Source organism: Xiphophorus couchianus, chromosome 7 (assembly GCF_001444195.1).
Source record: "Xiphophorus couchianus chromosome 7, X_couchianus-1.0, whole genome shotgun sequence".
NCBI lineage: Eukaryota > Metazoa > Chordata > Actinopteri > Cyprinodontiformes > Poeciliidae > Xiphophorus > Xiphophorus couchianus.
The window spans coordinates 23750128-23772669 of NC_040234.1; the positions used below are offsets into that span (position 1 = coordinate 23750128).

At 39.4% G+C, this 22542-nt stretch overlaps 1 protein-coding gene across 2 annotated transcripts in view; it reads left to right on the top strand.

Annotated features, from left to right (window-relative positions):
* The window catches only part of cntn4 (contactin 4), a 227757-nt gene that overhangs the window by 146596 nt on the left and 58619 nt on the right, over positions 1-22542 (top strand). For both annotated transcript variants that reach the window (XM_028023527.1, XM_028023528.1), the window contains exons 8-11: positions 3306-3490; positions 10560-10699; positions 17131-17260; positions 18407-18557. In XM_028023527.1, the coding sequence (XP_027879328.1) occupies positions 3306-3490; positions 10560-10699; positions 17131-17260; positions 18407-18557 (606 nt within the window). The remainder of the gene's footprint in view (positions 1-3305; positions 3491-10559; positions 10700-17130; positions 17261-18406; positions 18558-22542) is intronic.

Here is a 22542-nt window from a genome sequence, read left to right on the forward strand (position 1 = left end):
CAGTCTAGCCTCGTCTTGATCTTGGTGACGACTTGTTGCTTAGCCTAGCATTAGCAGTTTTTCTTTCTATTCTGATAGCATTTTTCAGTGAGGTTCTAGTTACTCATGTGTGGACAAGTTCTCCTTTTTATAAAATTTTCACTTGGGTTTTGATATAAAACTGAATTTCTAGGCTGCAGTATCTTTAAAATCTCATGTATATGAACATTTCATACTTGTCACTCATTTTCTAGCTAGCTGAAGCTAAAATTATTTCTGTCAAGTAAATTTACTTTAAAAAAGTATCAACAGTGTTTTTCACACATCAGTTACATCCCATCCACCAATGAGATGGAATATAACTGTTGAAACCCATTGCAGGGGATTGATGGGATGATTCTGAATAGTTGAACTAGTTGTCACAGTCTATTATAATATCATATAATTCCAATAAATATCAGGATTCAGATATTTAAAGGTTTTAGTTTTAGGGTTCCTAAAACAGGAACAAATGAGAGTCCAGTGATCTATGATATTTTTAGGCAGTAACGTAAATTGACTTAAATCATGCTTGAGGTTTGATCATTTTTATGACCATTTACTTTCATAACAGTTCAAAAACGTTAAACTAAAAACTAAGCTGAGATGTGATGATTTAAGTAAGGTCGATGGGTACAGAATGGTGTGATTACTACTGCGGAATTACAAGTTAGTAAAGGAGGGATTTTAACTGTAGTTTTGGCTCAGAGTAACTGTCTGATGTAAAACTAGAGCGATGTAGCAAACAAAGGTTTTGAGTTAATTGTGTTTTATTGTTACACTCTACTGTCCTGTTAGGTATTTACTCAGACCAGATCGGAAACAATTCCCAAGTTTTCTTCTCAGTTCTTGGTTCACACAGGAAGATAGACGGGGGGGTTCGCCCCATCTTCCACCTTCATTCCACATTTAAATAATAAACAGTTTTGGTGTAAACAACAGGCTTTGGGCAGGTGGCATAAAGATTTATAAAATTGTATTTGCACCGAGGCGGTCCACCGTGTTTTTTTATTAAAGATGTTAATTTGAGTATTGGGGTAATTGGGCAATTATGTCACTGGAAGACATTGCTGACAATATGAAACCCACAACTATAGAATCTTAACCCTCCTGTTATGTTCCGGGTCGAATTGACCCGTTTTAAAGTTAAATACATTTTTTAAAATAGTTGGAAGTATTTTTTTTGCATGAAACTTTTTCTATTTGTCCTAAAAGGTGCACTCTACATATAAATTGAAAATTAATTCATTTTACACATCTGTACCAACCCCTAGGTCTACTTTTTACATAGATACTGTTCGGGTCAATTTGACCCGGCAGTCAGGTTAAAGTGCAAAAAAAGATTAAAAATGTCCATTTCTATATGTTTCCTTGCAGCTATGAACCATATTTCACCACACACAACCCTGCACACGCCGACACACACACGCCCACTTTCTCACCACTCTCTTTACTTCACTAGGAAACTGCGAGAAAGCAGACAACTTTTGTCAGGAATATTTTCTGTTCTTGTGGACAAACTCCACCCACACTGAGTGACACTCAGCAGAAGTGGAGGGAAACATAAATACTCTCTGCATGACTCATTTGTCTTGATTTTAATCAGCGGGTCAATTTGACCCTGAACAGTTTGTGTGTCTCAAATTCAATTATAAAGATCACCTATTAAAAAAAAAAAAGAAGTGTAATATTAAAAAAATTTACCAAAGATCATTTCAAGAAAATTATATATTTTTTGTGTCTAGGTTTTTTTCAGTGGACATTAAAAATGTAAATTCCATTTTTTATGTCCAAATGAGTAAATGAGTAGGTTGTCGTCATTGATCCTTAATTTCTGAGAAATAAAAAAAACATCATTGCACAAATATTGATAGAAATGGTTAGTATTGGAGTTAATAATTAGATGCAAAAATGTTTTGGAGGAATGTTTTGGTTTCTGACACTACGGCATGATTAAACACTCCCCGGGTCAAATTGACCCACGAACATTTTTGCTGTGCCCTAGAAACGAACATAACAGGAGGGTTAAAAACAACAAATCAAAAAAATACAATTAAAATAAATATCAATATTTTGCACTTCTGTTAAATCCAAATGAACTCATCAGTTAGTGGATTTGAAAGCATGATGTGATGCTGTACACATTTAGAACCGGCCCATCACATAAATCAGCTAAGAGACTATCAATGCTGTTAAATTTGGTTTAATGGTTTCAACCATCCGTGCCGAGGTAAACTCCAGACAGCATAGAGGCCAACCTGTAGAGGTGATTGGTCCGCGCTCCATGTTCAGTGCATCAGCTTTAAAAACTATAAACCCATCTTTCTCTCAGGAATAATTCTGCCCTTCCAATCAAATATGCACTGCAGCAGAGATGCTTGCAGTCCTGATTATTTAAAAAAAACAACGTTTTTTTTTTTTTTAAACAACAAAAACAAACAACGCTCAGCCTGGCGGAGGGGCAAGTAAAGCGTCCACCAGACTTATGATACACTGGGAGAAACCCTGCTATTATGATGGGTGGAGGGTTGCATTGCTCAACGTTAATAGAATCTCATTTGGTCTCTTCTCCAATTGTCAGACAATTAGCTTCATCTTCCAGAACTAAATTTTAATTTACAATAAATTAAAGTATTATATTTATTCCTTTACCTTTTTTACAGAAGGTCACTTCATATTTTCTGAAGTCTCTCTGTTATACGTTCCTTATTGTTCCATATATGTGCAGTAATACCTTTTATAAATGCTAACTGACACTTCTGCATAGACCACAGTTCCCCTTGCAGAGGATTCAAGTCCTCGATAATTGGAAATGGCAACCAATCTGATTGGTCAAATGGTGGGTCCAAACATCTCCTGTTGTTTTTTCTCCAAACTGGACTCAAGGCTGGCATTATAAATTATGTTTCATGTTAAGGTCATTAGATGGAGAAAGAAAAACATGGAGAGGAAGCCTGGCATTTCAGCGGCTTTCTTCCATGAACAGGAAGCCGACCTTTAGTGTTGGATCTGAATTGCAGACTTTAACACAGAAAGCTATATTTAGATCAGTGAGGATGTTGAAAAGTCCAAACTGCATTATGCAAGCTCTTTTAGGGAAGTCATTAAATTTGAATAAGTGAGGGACAGAAACTAATCCTGATATTAATTGGGTTAAACATTTTTACAACTCGGATTGCACTTTAAAAGCGTTATCATTTCCATTAAAAGTACAAATTGTTCATTAAACATTTTTACTGCTGGTTTTATCTGTTGACCCTAAAACACATCAACCCCTTATTTTCCAGCCCTGCACCCTCCATCAGCTGGAGGAGAGTGGACGGCGTACCGTTCCCCAGGAAGGTGGACATGAGGAAGGCCAGCGGCGTCCTGGAAATCCCGTACTTCCAACAGGAGGACGCCGGCACATACGAGTGCATGGCCGAGAACTCCCGGGGGATGAACACGGTGAAAGGAAAGCTCTCTTTCTACGGTAGGTGACCCGCCGCACATGAATATTTGACCACAATGGAGGTACGTCTTGTCAGACCGACTCAGACTGAGAAGGCAGAAAAAAAACAAAACAGACATGACTCTTCTTACAAAGCAGGCGGCGGAGATCAGCGGCAGATTGTTTGGCACACAAGAGCAAAGAGGCCGGTTTTAACGGCACATCAAAATGATTAAAGCCTGTCAGCCATGATGCCTCTAATATTTTGATCCAGATTAAAGGAGTGATGCGGATGAGGCTGAGCCCTTGGATGTGACCTTGTTGGTGAGCTTCTCATTGGGTTCCACCAGATGGCACCGTGATTGACGTCCAACTTGACTGAAGATCAAAGCTGTTAAATGTACTATACATAGAGTAGGGCCCCATATGTCAGGGACATAATCTGCATAGCAGTAACATCTGGACGAGCAGGAAGAGGATTTGCCATTGTTGCTAGTGATCCCCCAACTGGAGTCACCGCTACGCAGGTTAGCTTTAGGAAGTCGGCATCGGCACACACCAACGATTGTAAAGAGCAAAAATTAAACAAGAAACAATAATCACAATCAGAAAGTGATAAACAAGGTAACCTTGGTTGAGAAATATGTCTATATTTAACAGAAAGAAAACACTGAAGTGAGATCCAGCAGAACTCCCGAATGTTTTTTCAATCAACAAGCACCTGGATCAATCCCTAAAAATGATCAAACCAGCAGCAGAATAAGAAAAACATGCCTGGGTGTTTGTTGTGAGAAAAAATTCAGCAAGAAAATTGTAATAATTTATGCTTCTTTACTAAAAGTAAGGAAGGAAGGATTGAAGGGCAAGTGGAGGCATGGAGAAGTGGCCTCTGGCTTGAAAAGAATAATAATACAGCATTTTAATCAAGTTTTTGTAACTTACGCAAGATTATCTATTTTTTTCAATATTTCACACCATTTATGAATCACTAAGATGAATCGTCATTGCCTTGTTCTGTCTGTTAGCAACATCAGGCAAAATTAATGAGCAACTATCCCCAAAATGGAAGTCCCCTCAACAGAGTACAATACAGATCGATTTGATGGTGTCCATATTTTTGTCACATATTCAAGCAATGCTGAAAAGTAGTTTATATTTTAATGTGTGTTTTAGGTAGTTGTTTTTTGTGTGTGTGTGTGTGTGTCAATATTTCTGAAGCTATTGGAAAGCCTTTTTAGTTCATCTTAAGTGGTGCCATGTTTGTTAGGAAAGTTCATTCAAAAGTCGAGCGTCAGAGTTAAGTATGCCAATGCTGAACAGCTTTTGGTGGAGGGAGTGTGATGCTGTGGGACGACATATAGCCTTGTCATTATGGTAATCTCAAAGCAGAAAGATTTGGAGATAAATAGGCTGCAAAATTGAAGACATAAGATAATTGGTCTTACCTTTATCTATGTCTGCCAATATGTGTATTTTAATTTATGTGGTATTCAACAACACTAATGGAAAATAGCCGTTTGGCTCATGGTTGGGTTGTAACAGTGTGGGAATTTTGCACTATGATTGTTATGTCCTAATTTAATCCCTTCAGCTTCAGCATAAATGTTTGTGTCAACATTATTGCTTTTTTTTATCTCAGTAGTGGCAGACTTAGTAATATATCGGATCGTTTCACTTAGACAAGTGCATATACAGTATATACTATATATACTGTATATGCACTTGTCTAAGGTTTGAGTCTGAAAGCAAAGCATTATATTATTTTGGTGCTGCTGAGTACAAACCAGCTATCAACTACAATCCAGCTAAAAGCTAACCTATTTAGCATTAGCTGCTAGAAAGGTAATAGCTACTAGGAAACTGGTTGCCTAAAAAACTAGTAGCTACAAGGAAACTAACTAAAAGTTAGGAAGCTAACTTTTAGCAGCTAGTTGCTGCTAAAAGTTAGCAGTTGCTATTTGCTATTTAATACCTTGTAAATTTAGCTGTACTGTGGACTTTTTAAACTGCAAATGGAAGTCTGTGAATCTTTTATGTCCTCGGTACACTCAGTAGGAAAACAAAGCAGCAGCTACTGGTTTCAAGTAAAGAAAAGAAACTTGCATTTTAGTAGCTGCAAGGAAGCTAACATATACTAAAAAGCTAGGAAGTTATTACCTGCTTCCTTTTTTCTTTCCTTCTGAGTTTACTAAGGATAAAAAATATCTTCAAAATGTCTTTGATGGGTAGTTTTGAAAATCCAAAGTTCAGCTATATTATGCTTTGGTGCTCTTTGTTAATTGGAGTACTTTTTCTTTACTTGTAGAGGGATTTGCAAACAAAATCCCAATGTTTTTCAAACTGCTGTTCTACAAGTTCTATACTAGCTACATCTCAGCTCATTGGGAAGATTTGATGCTCCCCAGTGAGCATCCGTGAAATCTCATGGTGATTTTCCTGATGAGGAAACTGGACTTGTTGGTTGTAATAAATACCAGTGATTATTTCATGAGAACACACCCCCAAATAAACTTGTTTTACTCTACTTAACGTTTTGTTATTCCTGACTGTACAGGCCTGTATGAGGCTCCTGAAGTTTATACTAAACAACTATTTCTAATCATAGACAATACATTACTAAATGAGGAAGGCAGTTACCTTTTCAAATAGGGCTAGGATGTTTTTTTTTCCTTAATAAATTATTTATAGACACAATTATGTGACTACTCTGGTTATATCTCTGCCCGAAATCTATAAGGGAAAGAAGTTTGTCATATACTTCTCTTACTATCAGTACCTCTAAAGATGAAGGAGAGATGCATGTCTGATGTTCCACTTTTTAATACATGCACCAAAATATTTCCATAGACCTGACTTTTTACAAGCTAAACTGAAATCAATGTGTACATGCTGTGTATCTTCACTACATTATAAAAACCATGTAAACCCAAATATTTTTTTTTCTTTATAATAAAATATGTTTATTTTGTAGCTGTCAGTTGCTGTAGAGTTGTGAAAATGTTTTTACGTTTTTCTGACCTTAAGCCATTGAAACGTGACAGATGAAAGATCTCTTGCAACTCTTTGTGATCATCAGTCAAGAAGAAAGGAATATAACATGCTGTGTCAGCTATCACAAAGTATGTCAATTGGGACATTCCTCAATTTGTCGTTATGTACCTCAGCCGGGATTCTGCCAGCTTCTGCCTTACTAATTCCCCTGAGCCGACTCTTCTCTCATTTCAGATGTCTTTTGTCAGGCCCTGCCTCTCTCTTCCTTGCAGCCAGGTGATAAAAATCTTACTTTGAACTGCTTTTGAATTAAGCCTTTGAGACATTTGTTAGTAGTGTATGCCAGCGGGATGATCGATAGTGGTGTATCTTGTACACCAAAGCATGCTGGAGCACAGAGAGCATTAGTTTGTGTAAAACAGGAAGAAATGTAGATATTATTTTGCGGTCCTGCTGTGCTTATCGGTCAAACACGGATATCTGTACCTTGATGTCACTGCTCATGTTGCAAGAAATAAAGCCTCATAGACTTTACACCCTATGTTAAGGAACTGAAGCTAAAACTCATTAACTGATGATGGACAATGAGAAAATTAAATGGTGCAAAGTCCCTTGCAAAAATATTTACACCCCATACACTTTTTAATCTGGTTGGACAGCGGGGGAAGCAGGGTTTGTTGTCCCATCAGACCATCAGTTCCCAAAACCACACAAAATTTGTTAAAACTGCACACAAGGTCAAGGTCAGGGTTACAAGCTTGTTGGATCTAATTGACCCCGTCTCTTAAGACTACGGGACGGTAGAATATTGTTCACCACTAAGTAAAGGTTGAAGACAAAAAGTGATCGTCTACTTGCTTGTTTGCGTTGATGTAACTCAGATGGCTTCCTGGTTGCATTTGCATTGGTGTATTTGCAGGCTTCCTGTTGCATAATCTCACAGTGATTTCCTTAATGAGGCAAATTCCCATCTTTCTTCTGCTTTAGGCTCTTGACGTCTGGCCTGATTGCATGCAGGTTTGGCCTCTTACAGGCTGAGATGGACTGCCTGCCTTCATTTGGTGAGCGCTGACTGAGATTCGATATGTGCACAGCAGGTGAGGGATGGAGTGAGGCACCCTGACAGTACAGGTTGAAATAGCAACAACGGAAAAGCAGTCCTGAAAGATGCAGGAAGTAAGATGGCCCATCTGGCATTCCTTGATAGAGAGGTGTGGTAATATGCGATATGGATGTTATTGAGAACCCTACAAAACATCTGGTTCTCAAACCTTGTCAGAGATTGATAATAGGACGCCATAAAAGCTGTCTGTATTTTCTTATCATTGACAAAAAAAAATCATTTAGCTACAGTAAAGGTTGAAGTTGAGCTCGTACAACAAAAACCTCTTCTCTGCAGCAGAATAAATAAAAGAATCCCCTATTGGCCCCTACCTGTAAAAGAAAACAGTTTCACTATTTGGACTGACAGCTAAGGCGTAGCCTCCATGCAAGTCAAATGTCAACACTTCAACTAACCTTGTAGAGCCTCCTCATCTGCTAGAGGGTTCTCAGAGACCTGCAGCAAAATACTAACAGTTCCTTGAAGCAGAATGAATTTTGATGCTGAATCTGTGCCTGACTCCTGCATATAGCACAGTGAAAAAGTGAATAAAGGTAAGGTTATTTTATTTATATAGCACATTTTCAGCAACCAGACACTACAAAGTGCTTTACGTGAATTAAAAGGAAATACAAACAAAATAACAAACCAAAGGAAAGAGCAAAAGAAGAAAAAGAAGAGAATCTAATAATATTGATTCAAAGTATTTAAACTAGATACGTCTATTCAGAGTTGCTAGACAAGTATAAGTAAGTATCCTCTGGTCTTATTCCTTTTCTGAGTTGGAAGAATAGGAGTCTTAAAAAGTAGTTGCTAAGGTAGTTTTTGCCAATTTAATCTCGCTGGAAAAACAGGAAGTTTGGTCCTTTCCAGTGTGGAAAACATGCATTTCAATGTTAATTCACTATCCAAATGGGAGGGGGGCCCTAACCTAAACTCAGTTCACACCTTAGTCTTAGACCTAACCCCCAACTTAAAACAACACTTCTTCTTATGTGGCTTTGGCCTCATAAAGAAGTCAGTCCCCACAATTTAGTATGTGTTGTTAGTCCTTACAGTGTATCAAATACAAAGTCACATACACACACACGCCATCTATACTTCCATGTTGAAGCTGTTAAGCTATACTGACAGATATACATATAGAGTCAGTGGATTTCTCTCTATGTTTTTCTGCTTCACCCAAAGGCAATATATTGTATAGTGGGAGCTAATTAGTGTAGGCTGTTAGTGAAAAGGCTTGACAAAGGTCAGTCCTTGAGAGTGGCATTAGGTGAGGTCTGTGAAATGGAAAAGTGCATTCGGCTTTTCATTTAATCCTGCCAAAAGCCTTCTGTGATATAGGGTGATAAAGCCTTGACCTGAACATCAAGAAGAATGTAGAAAGTAGAACACAAGAGCTTTACAAATCTAGCTTTATGTACCTTTGTTTCGGTTGAATCATTAACTAGCCTTGGGTTACCTGCATGATACAGGAAGAATCAATTCTCCTCCTGTATAATTATACTATCATTTATTCAGATTCTATCGAACTGAGGAGTTTTATGGCACTAGGAACCGCCCTAATGTATATGGAGCCAGTATTTTTCACTTTCATTCAGGTGTAGCCACTCTTGGAAAATAAAAGATATTCTGGAGGAAAAAATAACAACATTAAAGTAATAAATAAAGACTTAAAGAAAAATAGTAAAAACTGTTGTTTTCTTAGGCTTACAGAAGTCTTTACAATTCTTCTTCCTTTTCTTTCTGGTTTCAGTTTGTACATTCAACCTCACTTGTCCACTCATGTATACCTTTAAAAAAAACTTTTGACACTGGTGGCCTTTATTCATCAGTATCTAAACAGGAATTAGAGTAGAGAAAGGGAAAAACATGCAGTAAATAGCATAGGTTGGGGAACTGAACCCAGAACAGCTACTATGAGGACTGCAGCCTCAACATGTGGTGTGCCTGTACTGCTATGGATCCACCAGACACTCAATAATGGATTTGTATGTTTCCATTATCCAACTTTATGTAATATTTTGATTGTTGTTTTTTTGTATTATGTACAACAGCTTTAAATAAATTTGTTTTGTATGTATTGACACAAGCTTCCACATAATAAGTCAAATCTTAATGAGTCTATTATATAAAATGTCATGAACTCATTCTAAATCAACACTGTCAATAGTTATTTTCTTGTTTATTATGGTTTCCAAATATCATAAATGTAGTTTTATCTCAATTTTATGACAATTTATTGTTTTTGAACCAATGTTTGAATTTTTTTTTATTTTTGTAGTGACCATTATTTATTTGGTTGGTTGACTTAGTTTTTTTTTTTTTTTTTGGTTAGTCAGTTGATAGATGTGTTGGTGAGGAATTCTTGGTTAGTTGGCCGATTTGATTTGTTGGTTGATTGTATGGACGGTTGGTTGGTTGGCTGACTTGCTGGCTGCTTGGTTAGTTATTTGGTTGGTTGCTTTGTTGAATGGTTGGTAAGTTAGTGGCCTTGTTGGTTGACTGATTCATTTTTGATTTTATGGCTGCTTGTATTGTTGACTGGTTGGTTAGTCAGTTTATTGGTTTGATAGTGGACTGGTTGATTGCTTGGTTTGGTGGGTGGCTGATTAGCTATTTGGGCATTCTGTTGTCTGTCTGGATATTTGGTTAGTTGGGTGGTTACCTGATTGGTTGTTTGTGATAACCTGGTTGGTTCATCACAAACCTGATTGGTTAGATAGATGGATGGTTGATGGATTGATTAGTTGGATGGTTGATGGATGCAACCATGGTTGGTTGATTTAAGAAAAAACAGCAGGATGTCAGGGGTATTTGTCAATTTCTGAAAACTGCCCATGGTTCAACTGAATAAACTGGTCTTGTACTAAATTTTAGAAGAAAGTTGCCTTGGTCATATACCGGTAGTTCAAATTTGACTTTTTACTTCCATTTATTTTTATGACTTGTATGTTAATTGTTGAACAACTTTTTCAAAGCAGTAATAACGTTTACTTTGCTTTTCCATGTTTCCAGCTCCACCTCATCTCATCGAGAAGCCCCAAGACGTCCAAAAGTTCATCGATGACTCGCTGGTGTGGGAGTGCAAAGCCACAGGGAAACCGAAACCCTCGTACAGATGGATGAAGAACGGAGAAAACCTGGAATCTACAGAGGTAAAGTCTGCCAAATGTCTCCAAGCTGATAAAGTTCTAAACTTTGGGCACACCGACACGTTTTTACAAATTTCACTCTCAATCTTAGTAGCAAATGAAGAATACCAAACATTCATACTAAGCACACCTTTCTCTGCATTAATGTAGTCATCCACAAAAAAGCATTTATTTCAAAGGTTTTTAACCATGCCCCATTGTGTTGCGTAGATCAAAGAAACAGGCCAAGTGTTTAAAAGCACCGTGATGTAGAAGCTACACTAATCATCTGCTAAATCTCTTCTTACCAACCTCAGTTATTAATTCTGTGCCACCGCAGATGAAAAGCAAAATTTATTTATTTTTTTCAGACTCAAGACTTAATTCATTCCTTTGTGCTTCCTGCCCCCACAAGAAATTCTCCATCTCATCCTGGCATATGAAAAAGTGTGATTTTTTTATTATTTATATTAGATTATTACATTTGATGTTTTTTTCCCTTTTTTCTGAGTACCTTTAAGCTGACTGATTGGACACTGCGGCACAGCTTGCTTTGTATAAATAAACTGCCAATATGTTAATTTGCTTCATTATGCAAAGACGGTGACAAACACACCGGAGGACACAGATCAGTGCTTGAGTGTTGTACATGAGGTAGGAATGAACCCGGGTCTGTCACCACGTAACCCGAGGCAGCGCTCCACTCAGCGCAGCCTCTTTCACATAAAATCAGATTTAGTTTACTGTCAGGGGAGCACAATCAACAGTCTGTTTTGCCAACAGCAATGTGTTTTATCAACACCTTTTTATGGTGGTGCAAAAAAAATAAAATCTGCCTCTTGTTTCTTATAAGGTAGTTTCTTAAAAAGATTTAATATTCTATTACATTTGATGAGATTTATTTTCTTATCTTTATGTGGATGTACTTAGGAATTTATGATGGGATAAATAAATCCAAACGGTAGCGCTCGGAGTAAATGGCTAACCCAGTCGCCTGTCTGCGGATGAGGCAGTGCTTGGAGTGTGATTAAAGGTTACATCGACTGCCCCGACGTTTGTGCAGCACATTCCTCCTTAACATAGACATAATAAATGGATATATTCAGAAAGCATGGGTGAATGGATTAATCAGCGAAGGTGCTGCATTGTTTGAAATGCCACCATTAACCACTGCTGCTTAATGAGTGGAAGAGGGAAAGGTCAGCAGTGTGAGGAGCAGTGGTGGGGGGGCACTGGTTGTTGGTTATTACTGGGAATTGATTGAGATCTTTTTTGAGTTGCTTCTTCACTGGACTGTATTTCTGCTGACAGTCTTCTGCCTGGGAAGAAGCAGCCGCCCTGTAAGAGGGAACAAGCGGCCATCTTGATTGTTGTCCTGAATATGCTGTATTTGTGTTAAGGTACAAGACACTCTAGGGAGGCAAAGCAAGCCTTGTGACTGCGCAGACAAAACATGCTTTCATATTTACACAATTGTTTAGCCCAGCTGAACCACAGAATTGGTCTCAGAGATGTGGAACTTTGACTACACTTTCATAGGGGGCAGTAATGGGCTAGTATGTACAATCTTTAAAACAGAGAAAAAGAAAGGATAAATCAAATGTATTCTTGTTTTCCCTTAAAAGCAATGTAACTGTCAAAAGTACTTATAATACATTGATACCTATGGAGTGCTCCTATCTCAGTCTGCACGCACAGAGAGTCCCAGACTTGAACTCCCCAAAATGTTTTTCATTTTCTTCCTTCTTTCGTTCTCTTAGAAAATACTAAAAGGTCTGTGCGCTTTGTTTTTTTTAAGTTCACCACTGGCTGATCTTTACTGTCATTTTCTGACAGTAAATGCGTTGTCACCGGGTGCCTTTCACTTAAAGCTGCAGTATGTAACTTTCATAAAAATATCTTTACATATTTGTTGAAATTGTCACCGTGTGGTGATAGCATAGTATGAGAAAGAAAAAATGTGAAAAAATTTAGTTGCTTCCTTCCCCCAATGCTAACTAGAAGCAACCAATGAGAGCCAGGAGGCAGGTGTTAGTGCTGAAAATCATGCCCGTGTGCATGCCACTCAGCCCCTCACCACCCAACTCTCATTGCTCTCTGCTACAGTATAGCTTCCCTCCATCAGCACAGCCTGTAGTGAATGCAAATTTAGCAGCAAGTATATGAAAATGATTGACAGTGCTAAGACCCTCCTCCTGGCTCTGATTGGTTGTTTTCGGTCAGGAGTGTAGCATTCCTTGAGATCGATCTCTTCACAGATGATCTGTCTCATTTTATACTGTCATGACATGGTGACAGTTTTAACAAATATGTCAAATATGCAGCTTTAAGGGGGTGAGGGGGGAGCGCGAGTATCTTTTCAAAGCTGGGTTTCTTGGGACGCCTTATGCTGCTGGTGTGGGCTGCCCTTTATACAGCCTGGCCTACACAGTGTTCACAGTCTCTGGAAGCAATTGATATGAAAATGGAAATCAGCGTATTACAGCATAATGTGAAGAGTTTATCACAAATATGAGGCAGCTGTAGAATGTGATTGACCTGGGGTCCTGGAAGATGACGATGAACCAATGTGCCGATAACGGCGACTAATGGATCCACATGGTATCATCTGTGTTTTTTATCATTGCTGTTTTGAATGAGTGACTAACTGACTACATCATTGCTGCACTGATGATACCACCATCGATCCCATGCAAGTGGAGTCATTCACATAACCATTACGTTCCCTAATTATGCTGAAGTTGGAGCGTTCCTCCTGGAGGCTAAAGGCTGTAATACACCCGGCTCAGGAGACGACATACGACACAGACTGTGATCAGTATTTACAGCGAAACCAAACATCCACACATCACAAACTGTACTGTGAACAATCTTTAATCAGAATGGATACTTCAGTCCAGGTGTGACTTTTCAATATACAGTCATATTAAAAAATTTGAATATGTGTTCCCTAATCTATTTAATTTGTTTCACATTGTGAATAAAGTTGCTGACATAAATTTAATTTGTTAATATATAAACTTTATTTGTAAATAAATTTACAAAGTTAATTTATTTATAGTTAATAACTTTGAATATTGTTCAATAGTATAGCATAGATCATGGCATGAGCTGTTGAGCTGTCTGTGGGGATGCTTTTATTGAATTAACCATCACCAACAATTAACAATTTTCAGACAAATTAATTTCTTTGTTTATTTTTCCTCTTCTTTTTTCTCAGGTTTTGAGCGAGAATGCTTCCGTTTCCAGTCTGGGGATCCAGTCGCCATGGTGGTTCTTTTTATGACCCACCGGGTGAAAAACTAATGCTTAGTCTGAATGTTCCTTTTCTTCTGGCCGTTTCCGTCTGAAGGACTTCAATCTCTTGATTTATTGTCAATGGCTTCAGGATTAGGATGGCTTTGCAATTAAAAGAAAACTCTTCAGTGAAAGATGATTTAGTTCATTCAGAGGACGGATGACATACTGTAGTGAACTACTTGAACCGGAGGTTTCCCTTATAGACATCTGAAGTAAAAGATTCCGATTTTAGGTAGTGAGTAATCCCATTAAAGTCAGGTTGACTGCTGTAGTTAAGGGCAGATGGTTAAAATTCCCTGATTTGCTTGTTAATTGAGGCTGTATCAAAGTAAGTAGGCTCAGTTTAAAGGTTTTGTTCCTCTCACTGCAAGCCACCTGGGAACTTTGTTCACGTCTGCTGCTGTGCTTGCTTTTCAGTTGAGTGCATATGGTAAATTAATCAAAGATCTTTGGAAACAATAAGCAGATTTATCTTGCAGTTCTGCTCTGGTGAATAATAATACTGTGCAGCTCTGTAGTGGCATTTTCCTTTTCTTGTGTTTTGAAGATTAAACTCCGGAGATTAAGATTCATTTCGATTGATGCAGTTGTTGCTTTCTGTTACTTTTCATATTTAAGGAAGGCAGTGAAGAGACTTCAGTTTTCTTTTAAACCCTTGGGTATTGCCTATCAATTTGAAAAAGAATACATGTTGATTTTTGCACTTATTTAGAAAGAGACTGTGAGAGAGAAGTTTTAGAAATTAAAGGGGAAGAATTATGTAAAATTAAATTTGCACCACATTATATTGTTATTCCCTCATCAAAAACATACCTGGAGTGTTGACTTGATTCTTTTGTGCATGTTTGATTAATCTTTTAATATCCATGACAACCATTCAGCTGTGCAAAAACGCCTGGTTGGACCTAGTGCTGGCTTTGAGGATGCAGCTCCTCCTTAGAGTTACAGTTTCCAAGTTTCCACCTCACAGAGCAGCACCCCCCCCACACACACACACACCCCTCCTCCCCACTCAGCTCCTTCAGGCTAGCCAGCAGCAATTAGCAAACACCTGGTGGAACTGCTGAGGTCATTATAGGAGCTACTGCCCGGTACAATGCTGATAAAAAAAATTTTTATTAAAGGGACTTGAATCCCTCTTCCTTAAAAAAGGAGCCATGTTGTGACGACTTCCTGAAGGCAGAGTTTCAGAACGAGCAGGAGTTTTTAAAGAGACAGAGGCCCAATTTCAAGGTGTTAAATAATTTTATCAAGTCATATTTAATATATATAGCATTTTCATAACTGCAATTAAGATTGTTACTAGATTGTGCCATAAAACGGCACTATGTGTCTGAAAAACCCTTTACATTATGTGATAAAAATGTCATCTTTTTATCGAGTGGTTTTGTGCCTAAGAAAAGAGAAATCTGCCACATATTCACTCTTATACTCTAAAAATGGGTCAAACATGGATTGTGGACTCTGCCATTAAAGGTCAAGAACAGTTTGTAACGAACATAAATAATGAGTAGATACCACTCAAACAGTCCAGCAGCAGTCAGATGCAATATTTTCATATATCAACACTAGAAATTCATATACATATATATATATATATATATGTAATTTAACATTGTGCACATTTTTTTATCAACCAATTCAGTTTAGTGTTCAGTTCACATGACATGGCCAATCACTTTTGCACTGCAGAAGGGGTGCAGATGGTCCCCCCAGGTCCCAGAGCCCAAAACTGCTGATTTTAGAGGAATGTCATGGCTAATTAATAGCAGCTGTAAATGGGAGTGCTCCCCTCCTGCACAGACTGATACCCGCCACCGTTTGCCTGGCTCGCCAGAAGGGATGCTCGCCCCTGCACATCCGGAGCTGCTGAGCGTTATGGAAATTTCCGGCACAACCTGCTCAAATGCAGGATTAGTTTGTGATCTCTCAGTGAGGACAGCCTCCGTTTTCATGTGACAGCGCCTTAATCCTCCCCTCCCTTTGTGACTGCAGTTCAAATGGGCTCCAATGACACTGAAGGTGAGTCGGAGGAAAACACGGGAGATGAAGGACATGGAAAGCCGAAACCTCACACAGCTGCAGAGACGGATGACAGGCCCTAAAACATTTACTGCTTGTATTTAGGAGGGATAGAAGAACTTGAGATAAGACCGACATTTTACTGAACTGAGCCAAAAAACAGATACAGCCAAATATTGGCAAGTTTGCCATCTCAAAGACAAATAAACTTCGCACTTGAACCTGAAGATATTTTAACGACCAAAAACAATAAGGAGAAAGGAGGTAAAAACCACACAAACCCACAACTTTACATAAAATAAATCATTAAGTATTTGTAAACAAAATTGCAGTTCAAAAAAAAAATTACCATCAAAATGGAAAATATTGAGCTCATTTTAGCCATTAGCTTAACCTGAGCTAATGATTCAGTGCGCTACTTCTTAGCACAAATTAGTAGGATCAGCAAGATGCTAAGTTTATACTAACAGAACAACTAAATCTCTTACAATCTGGCATTGCAAGGAAGTTGATTTCTTACTGACAGGCGTTTATCTCAATAAGCAGAAAAAGAGTCTGTTGGAGATGAAATACTCAGCTGATCAAGTGATCCAGCCCAGTTTTTGGTTCATCGAGCTCTGCAGCCGTTAAACACATTTTAATTTGATGTCTCAACGATGAGCTTGATTTGCCCTGCAGGGGACTGAATCTGATAGTCCAAACAGATGAAGAGAAGCTCAGAGCATTACCAGGTACACATCACTTAGTATGTAAAGGGCATACCTACGGGATCTGCAAAGCAATTTTCCAATGTTATGATATTCCTTCCCCTCTTATCCCTTCCTTCTGCTGAAGGGGAAACAGGCCCTGTGGTACAGCAGGGTGTGTGTGTGTGTGTGTGTGTGTGTGGGGGGGATATAAATAGGGCATGGTTTTATTTCTCTCTCATAAACATGTAGATTGATTAGGGTCATTTTCTGCTAGCCTGCTTCCATCCACCCAAGCCTTTCCCTCCATTAGTGATGAAAACCTAGATTTATTGCCACGTCTGTCACTTCTGTGCCATATTTCACATCCCCGCCGCGTGGCTGTTTTTATGTAGATGAGCTCTGGGGGAAAAGACATATTAAAGGTGTGTGTCTCTGTGTCCACAGGAGCGCGTACAGGTTGCCAATGGGATTCTGTCAATCAGTCGGCTAACCCTGTCCGACGCCGGAATGTACCAGTGTGTGGCTGGGAATAAGCACGGCGAGGTCTACTCCAACGCAGAGCTCCGAGTCATAGGTGAGGCTCAGCGTCTCTGTGGCCTAGAGAGACACAAGCTATGATATGGGGGACAACTGTGATGGCTACAGCTGTGTAATATACTATATATATATATTTTAAATCTTATTGATTACATTTATTTTATGCAGACAGAACAAGCAACCAAATGAAAGTAGCTGCGTTTCCATTTCAAACGTCTTCGTCAATATGCTGCAGACCAAACCATCATCCTCCCACCACTTCCTGTCATCTCCTTCAGCGTTTTTGCCAGTAGTAACGTCCGGATGTTGATCATGACTCATGTGATGTGATGGAAAGTTTTTCCATTGCAATTTACATGCAGTTCACAATTTAGTTTTGCGAACTATATCTATTTTGATAAGACCAAAACAACCGTCTCATCCTAGCTCAAAACATATTGAAAAACGTGAGTCTGAGCAAATTTATTTTTGTAATTTCAATTTGTGCAATTGTATGGTTAATGGAAGTTAATGGAAGTGCAGTTAGTGTATGGCCATCCTGCTGCATAGAAAGTTTGATGGCATTATCAGAGATGCCATCAAACTTCCCTTGTCTGTATCTGCAGTTTGATTTGTCTCCCTCCCTGTACGCCATGCTATCAGAAGACTCCCCACCTTTCTGACCACTAATTGAAAAGCATTAATTATAAGATGAATGTGTTTGACTGACAGTGATGTACATCAGATTTGTTCAGCTGAGAAGTCTTGGCCCATCTGCCTTGTCAAGATTGTCAGTCTTCAATCTCAGCCTCTGTTTCTCCTTCAACGTATCACATCCAGATGATGTTCATGCAAAACTCTCTGGTCAAAGGAAAGAAGTGCTGGTGGTTTGAGACGGTAGCATAGCTACAAATCAGACTTAAAACAAAGCGGGAGAATCACATGCTGTCTGACAGAGAATGATACTAATAAACTAACATCAAACTCCACATCAAATGTCTGATTGCTAATTATGCAATCTCATCTCTTTGAATTATCCATGGTGGGAAATTCTGCTTCTTAATGAGCTCATTTTGAAGAAAAAAAAAAACAGCCCGCAGTGCGACGTGTTTAATAGGAGATAAGAGGTCAGAGATAAATTAGACAAAAGAAAGTCTTCACAGAGATGGTTTAACAGACAATTGTTGCAATTCTCTTCTCTCAGCTGTTGCCCCGGATTTTTCTCACAATCAACTGAAGAGTCAGACGCTGGTGAAAGTGGGAGGAGACATCCTCATCGAGTGCAAGCCCAAGATGTCTCCTTGGGGCGTGATCTCATGGCGGAAGGACAGTGAACCCCTGCAGGGGAGCAGCAGGTAAAACATCGTTTCACGTGGTTTGGTTGCTTCTGTCTTTCTGCCAGAACTGCTGGAGATTTCCCTTTAGCAAGGTTGAGATTCTTGAAGTGCTCTGCTGGGTGTGTGGATCTGTGTTTGAACAAACTGAAGATGGCCTAACAGACGAACATGAAGCTGCTTAGGGTTGCAAGGTGGAAGGAAAGTATTTCTATGCATTCTGTTCAACCCCTCAAGATATTCTTGTAGAACCACTTTTCTCCACAATTACAGATACGACTCTCTCTAACATCAGTTCTCAGGTAACTCCACAGGTTCTCAGTTGGATATAAATCTGAAATCTGTTGGTCTAACTCTTCACGATGCTTTGATTGAAACGGTTCTGTAGAGTTTGGCCGATTCTCTATCTTGACAGTTTTGAGTCTTTTGCTGCTTCTACCAGAATTTCCACCAGGAAGTGCCCATCTTGCTATCAGATACCATCAGTTTCTCCTGTCTCCTATAAAGAAAGGCATCCTCTACAGGAAAATGTTGCTGCCACCATGTTTTACTGTGGGGATGATGAGCTTAGGGTGATGTTCAATGTTAATTTTTTGCTGTGACCCCTACATGCCTTATGGCTTCTTATGCCTTTGTTTCGCCACTTTCCAACTCTACCATAAAAGTCTGATTGGTGTGGTGCACAGCTGATACTTGTCTAGTGAGCAGAGCAGTAGATCTGTGCATCTCCTCCAGGTTCAAGGCATCCATACTTGGGGAATACATTGTGTGGAAGTCAGTGTGTAGTCAAAGTGGACTCAAAGTGGGCATCTGTCAGACACGTCTAAGCATAGGTACATTCTTACGGCCATGTACTCAGTATGGGAAACAGTGCTCACATCACCAACTGTTTTGTATGCGACACAGAGCTGATGAGGGCGAGGCGGCACAATCAAGCAGACTGCCACTTTGCAGCAATAACATTTGTGCGGTGGAGAAGAAACAGTGCTAGATGCCCAACTAACTAAACAATCTTGCATGTTTCCATTAGCATTGTGAGAATTGAAGGAATTTGCCATGAGAAATGTAGGAAATCAGTACTTTCAGCTATGAAATCTCAACCGTCTGTGGTTGAGATTTCATCCACTGACTGTTCATCCACACTGCTTGAAGAATATATACAGTCTGTCTTTGTATGTATCAAAGGCCTCTTGACTTCTTTTCAGATTAGGCTCTCTCATACTCAGGTCTACTTCACACCATGGAGTTCTGTGTGTATTCAAGGCAGAATCAATGAGTACTCCAAGCAGATGTCCGCCAGACATGTCTGTGCATAGGTCAATCTTGATGACCATGTACTCTGTGTCACACAGTAAGCTTGTTCACAGTAACAGTGTTCACATCAAACTATTCAGTATGCCACACCGAGGGGATACGGGTATTAGTTGGAACCATCTTGAGGACAAAATGTAGGAAATCAGTTTACTCAACAATGAAATCTCAGCCATCCGTGGACAGTGAGAGCCTTAATGCTGTGCATGTCCAGTTGGTGAGTTTAGGTAGACCACCATATTTTGGTAGGTTTGGAGTTGTCTCATACTTTTCGTATGTTAGGATGTTGTGTTGAACAGTGCAGTGTGAGATGTTCAAGCATAATACATCCGCTGGTCTTCACAATGCTGCTTGTTCACGGCTTCCTCTAACAACAAAACTTTGAAATTCAGTCCCAATCTCTACCAATTAGGTCACTTCTGAATGTAATTATTTGCACTGTATTTTATTGAAGGATATCAAATGCAATCCATAGTTTATACTATTTATTGTTTTCTCCACTACCTGAAGACCCCAAATTTCTTTGTTTGAAACCATCCCAGTGCAGGCTGCAGGTCACAGCCTGAGAAGGATTTCATATTTACTTTCTTCTGAAAATGTAATCATGCCATCCTGACCCAAATAACTTAGTTTCTCAGTACTGCCTGGAAAACCTTCAATAAAAACTATAAAACAGAAGGAGGAAAAAGTCAGTAATGGTGGAGCCATAGTTGGAATGAATGTCTGGTAATGCAGCTGTTCATGGGTCACATAGCTGGTATAAAGGGAACAGTGTTACTAATACAGTGTATCACTTTCTACACACACTACACAGAACACCGTCAAATGTCACACTTGTAGACTAGTTGGACAAACTGTTACACACTCACCTGTACCACTGCAAAGTAGAAAAGCGCTGACCTGGAGTTGTACGACCACAATGAGGAACGCAGCGTTCCCTCTCAGTCTGGACCAGTTCGTTTTCTGTTGCACTCACAAAAGAGAAGCGATGTTCATCAGAGGTTACTGATGTGCAATCAATACAACAGTCCTGTTCTGACCTCCACTAGAACTTTTGTGTGTCTAGTTTGCTTGTTTTCTCCTTGCATGCACGAGTTTTCCCGACCAGACTGTAGCTGTAGCTTTTTACTGCTTTGGACGGGTATAGAAAACAAAGAGATAGAAATACAAAGTTTGTCAAATTAGCTACATAAGATGGAAGTTTTGCCAATAGAGAAGTTAATGTAGCAGAGTTATGAATGAGCTCTTTACTGGTATGATGCTGTAATTAAAACCAGACGTTTACATATGCTGAATAAAAAGACACATGTACCTTTTTTCTGTCTGAAGTTAAATCAGAGCTAAGTCTTGTTTTAGGTAAGTTAGAAAATAAGTTCTGTCTACTAAATACCATAATAATGAGGGAATAAGTGAGAGATTTATTTATTAATATCTTCAAAATCAGAAGTTTATAGGTGGTCTAATAAATTAAGCCAGTTACTTTCCTGTTTGCACAAGTTCTCTTACACGGACTCCACGTTACCTTCTCAGTAAACTGTTTTGTGTTTTATACAATTATTGTAGATCAGGGGTGGGTAATTCTGGTCCTCGAGGGTCAGTGTCCTGCAACTCTTAGGTGTCTCCCTGGTCCAACACACTTGAATCCAACAACTGAATCACCTCCTAAGTGCAGCCAGGTTCTCCAGAGTCCTGCTAATGACCTCATTATTTGATTCAGGTGTGTTGAAGTAGAGACGCATCTAAACGTTGCAGGAGACCAGCCCTCCAGGCCTGGAGTTGCCCACGCCTGGCCTGGGTCTTAAAATTCCAATATTCTGATGACAGAGATATGAATTACTTTGCTGGGTTATTTTGATAAAAGTTTCCAAACCAGGATTTGAAGGTAAGTCAGAGACACGGTGCAGGTGTTTTAAATTCATATACCCATCGTACATTTCAAAATGATTTAGTGAAATGTAACAAGATATATTATAAAATCAATACTAGGCTGAAATGCCAACGCAGCCAGGGAACAACAAAGCAATATTTTTTATCTGTCTCATCGCTACAGAAAAGCTGTGCACCAGTGGCCACCGTGTTGTTGCTTTAGCAAACGGAGTTCTTTAATAGGAATGCTTTTAAATTTGTAATATGACACCTTTCTTGAATTGCTGTGTAATGCTTAAACTTAACTTGGGGGTGTTTGCAAAGAGTCTAGCAGTGCATTTTGAAATGCAGGGAAATTTTTCATTCTATCTCCAGAGGGATTCCAAGGCACTCCTCACATGTGGTAGCAGCCGGCTGAGAGGAAGAGAACAGCGTGAGGCCTAACTGAGTAATGGATAATGGGATCCACTGTGTTTTATCAGCAGCTCTTTGGTGGGGGCCAAGCAGACCAGCTGCTGGGTCAATTCAAAGTGCTAATCAAGTAGTTTTCACCTCAGTGGGGAGGGTGGAGGCTCCAGAAATCAAATGAGTGCACTCCTGACATGCTGCCAAGCTTCAGAGGAGCAGAGGGCGATCCCACAGTCCGACCTTGCGTGACCTCGGCGATGTGATTGTCTGCTTCACGTAACGTTGGAGCGTGTCTGTCTGGGTGAAGTGTGAAGTCTGGCCCTGAAGCATCACTGCTGGCAGGGGGGGGGGGGGTCACCCAGTGGGTGTCAGCACCCGAGCGCGGCTTTGCTCCGACAGCAGGGCTGTGTGCTCAGCGTCT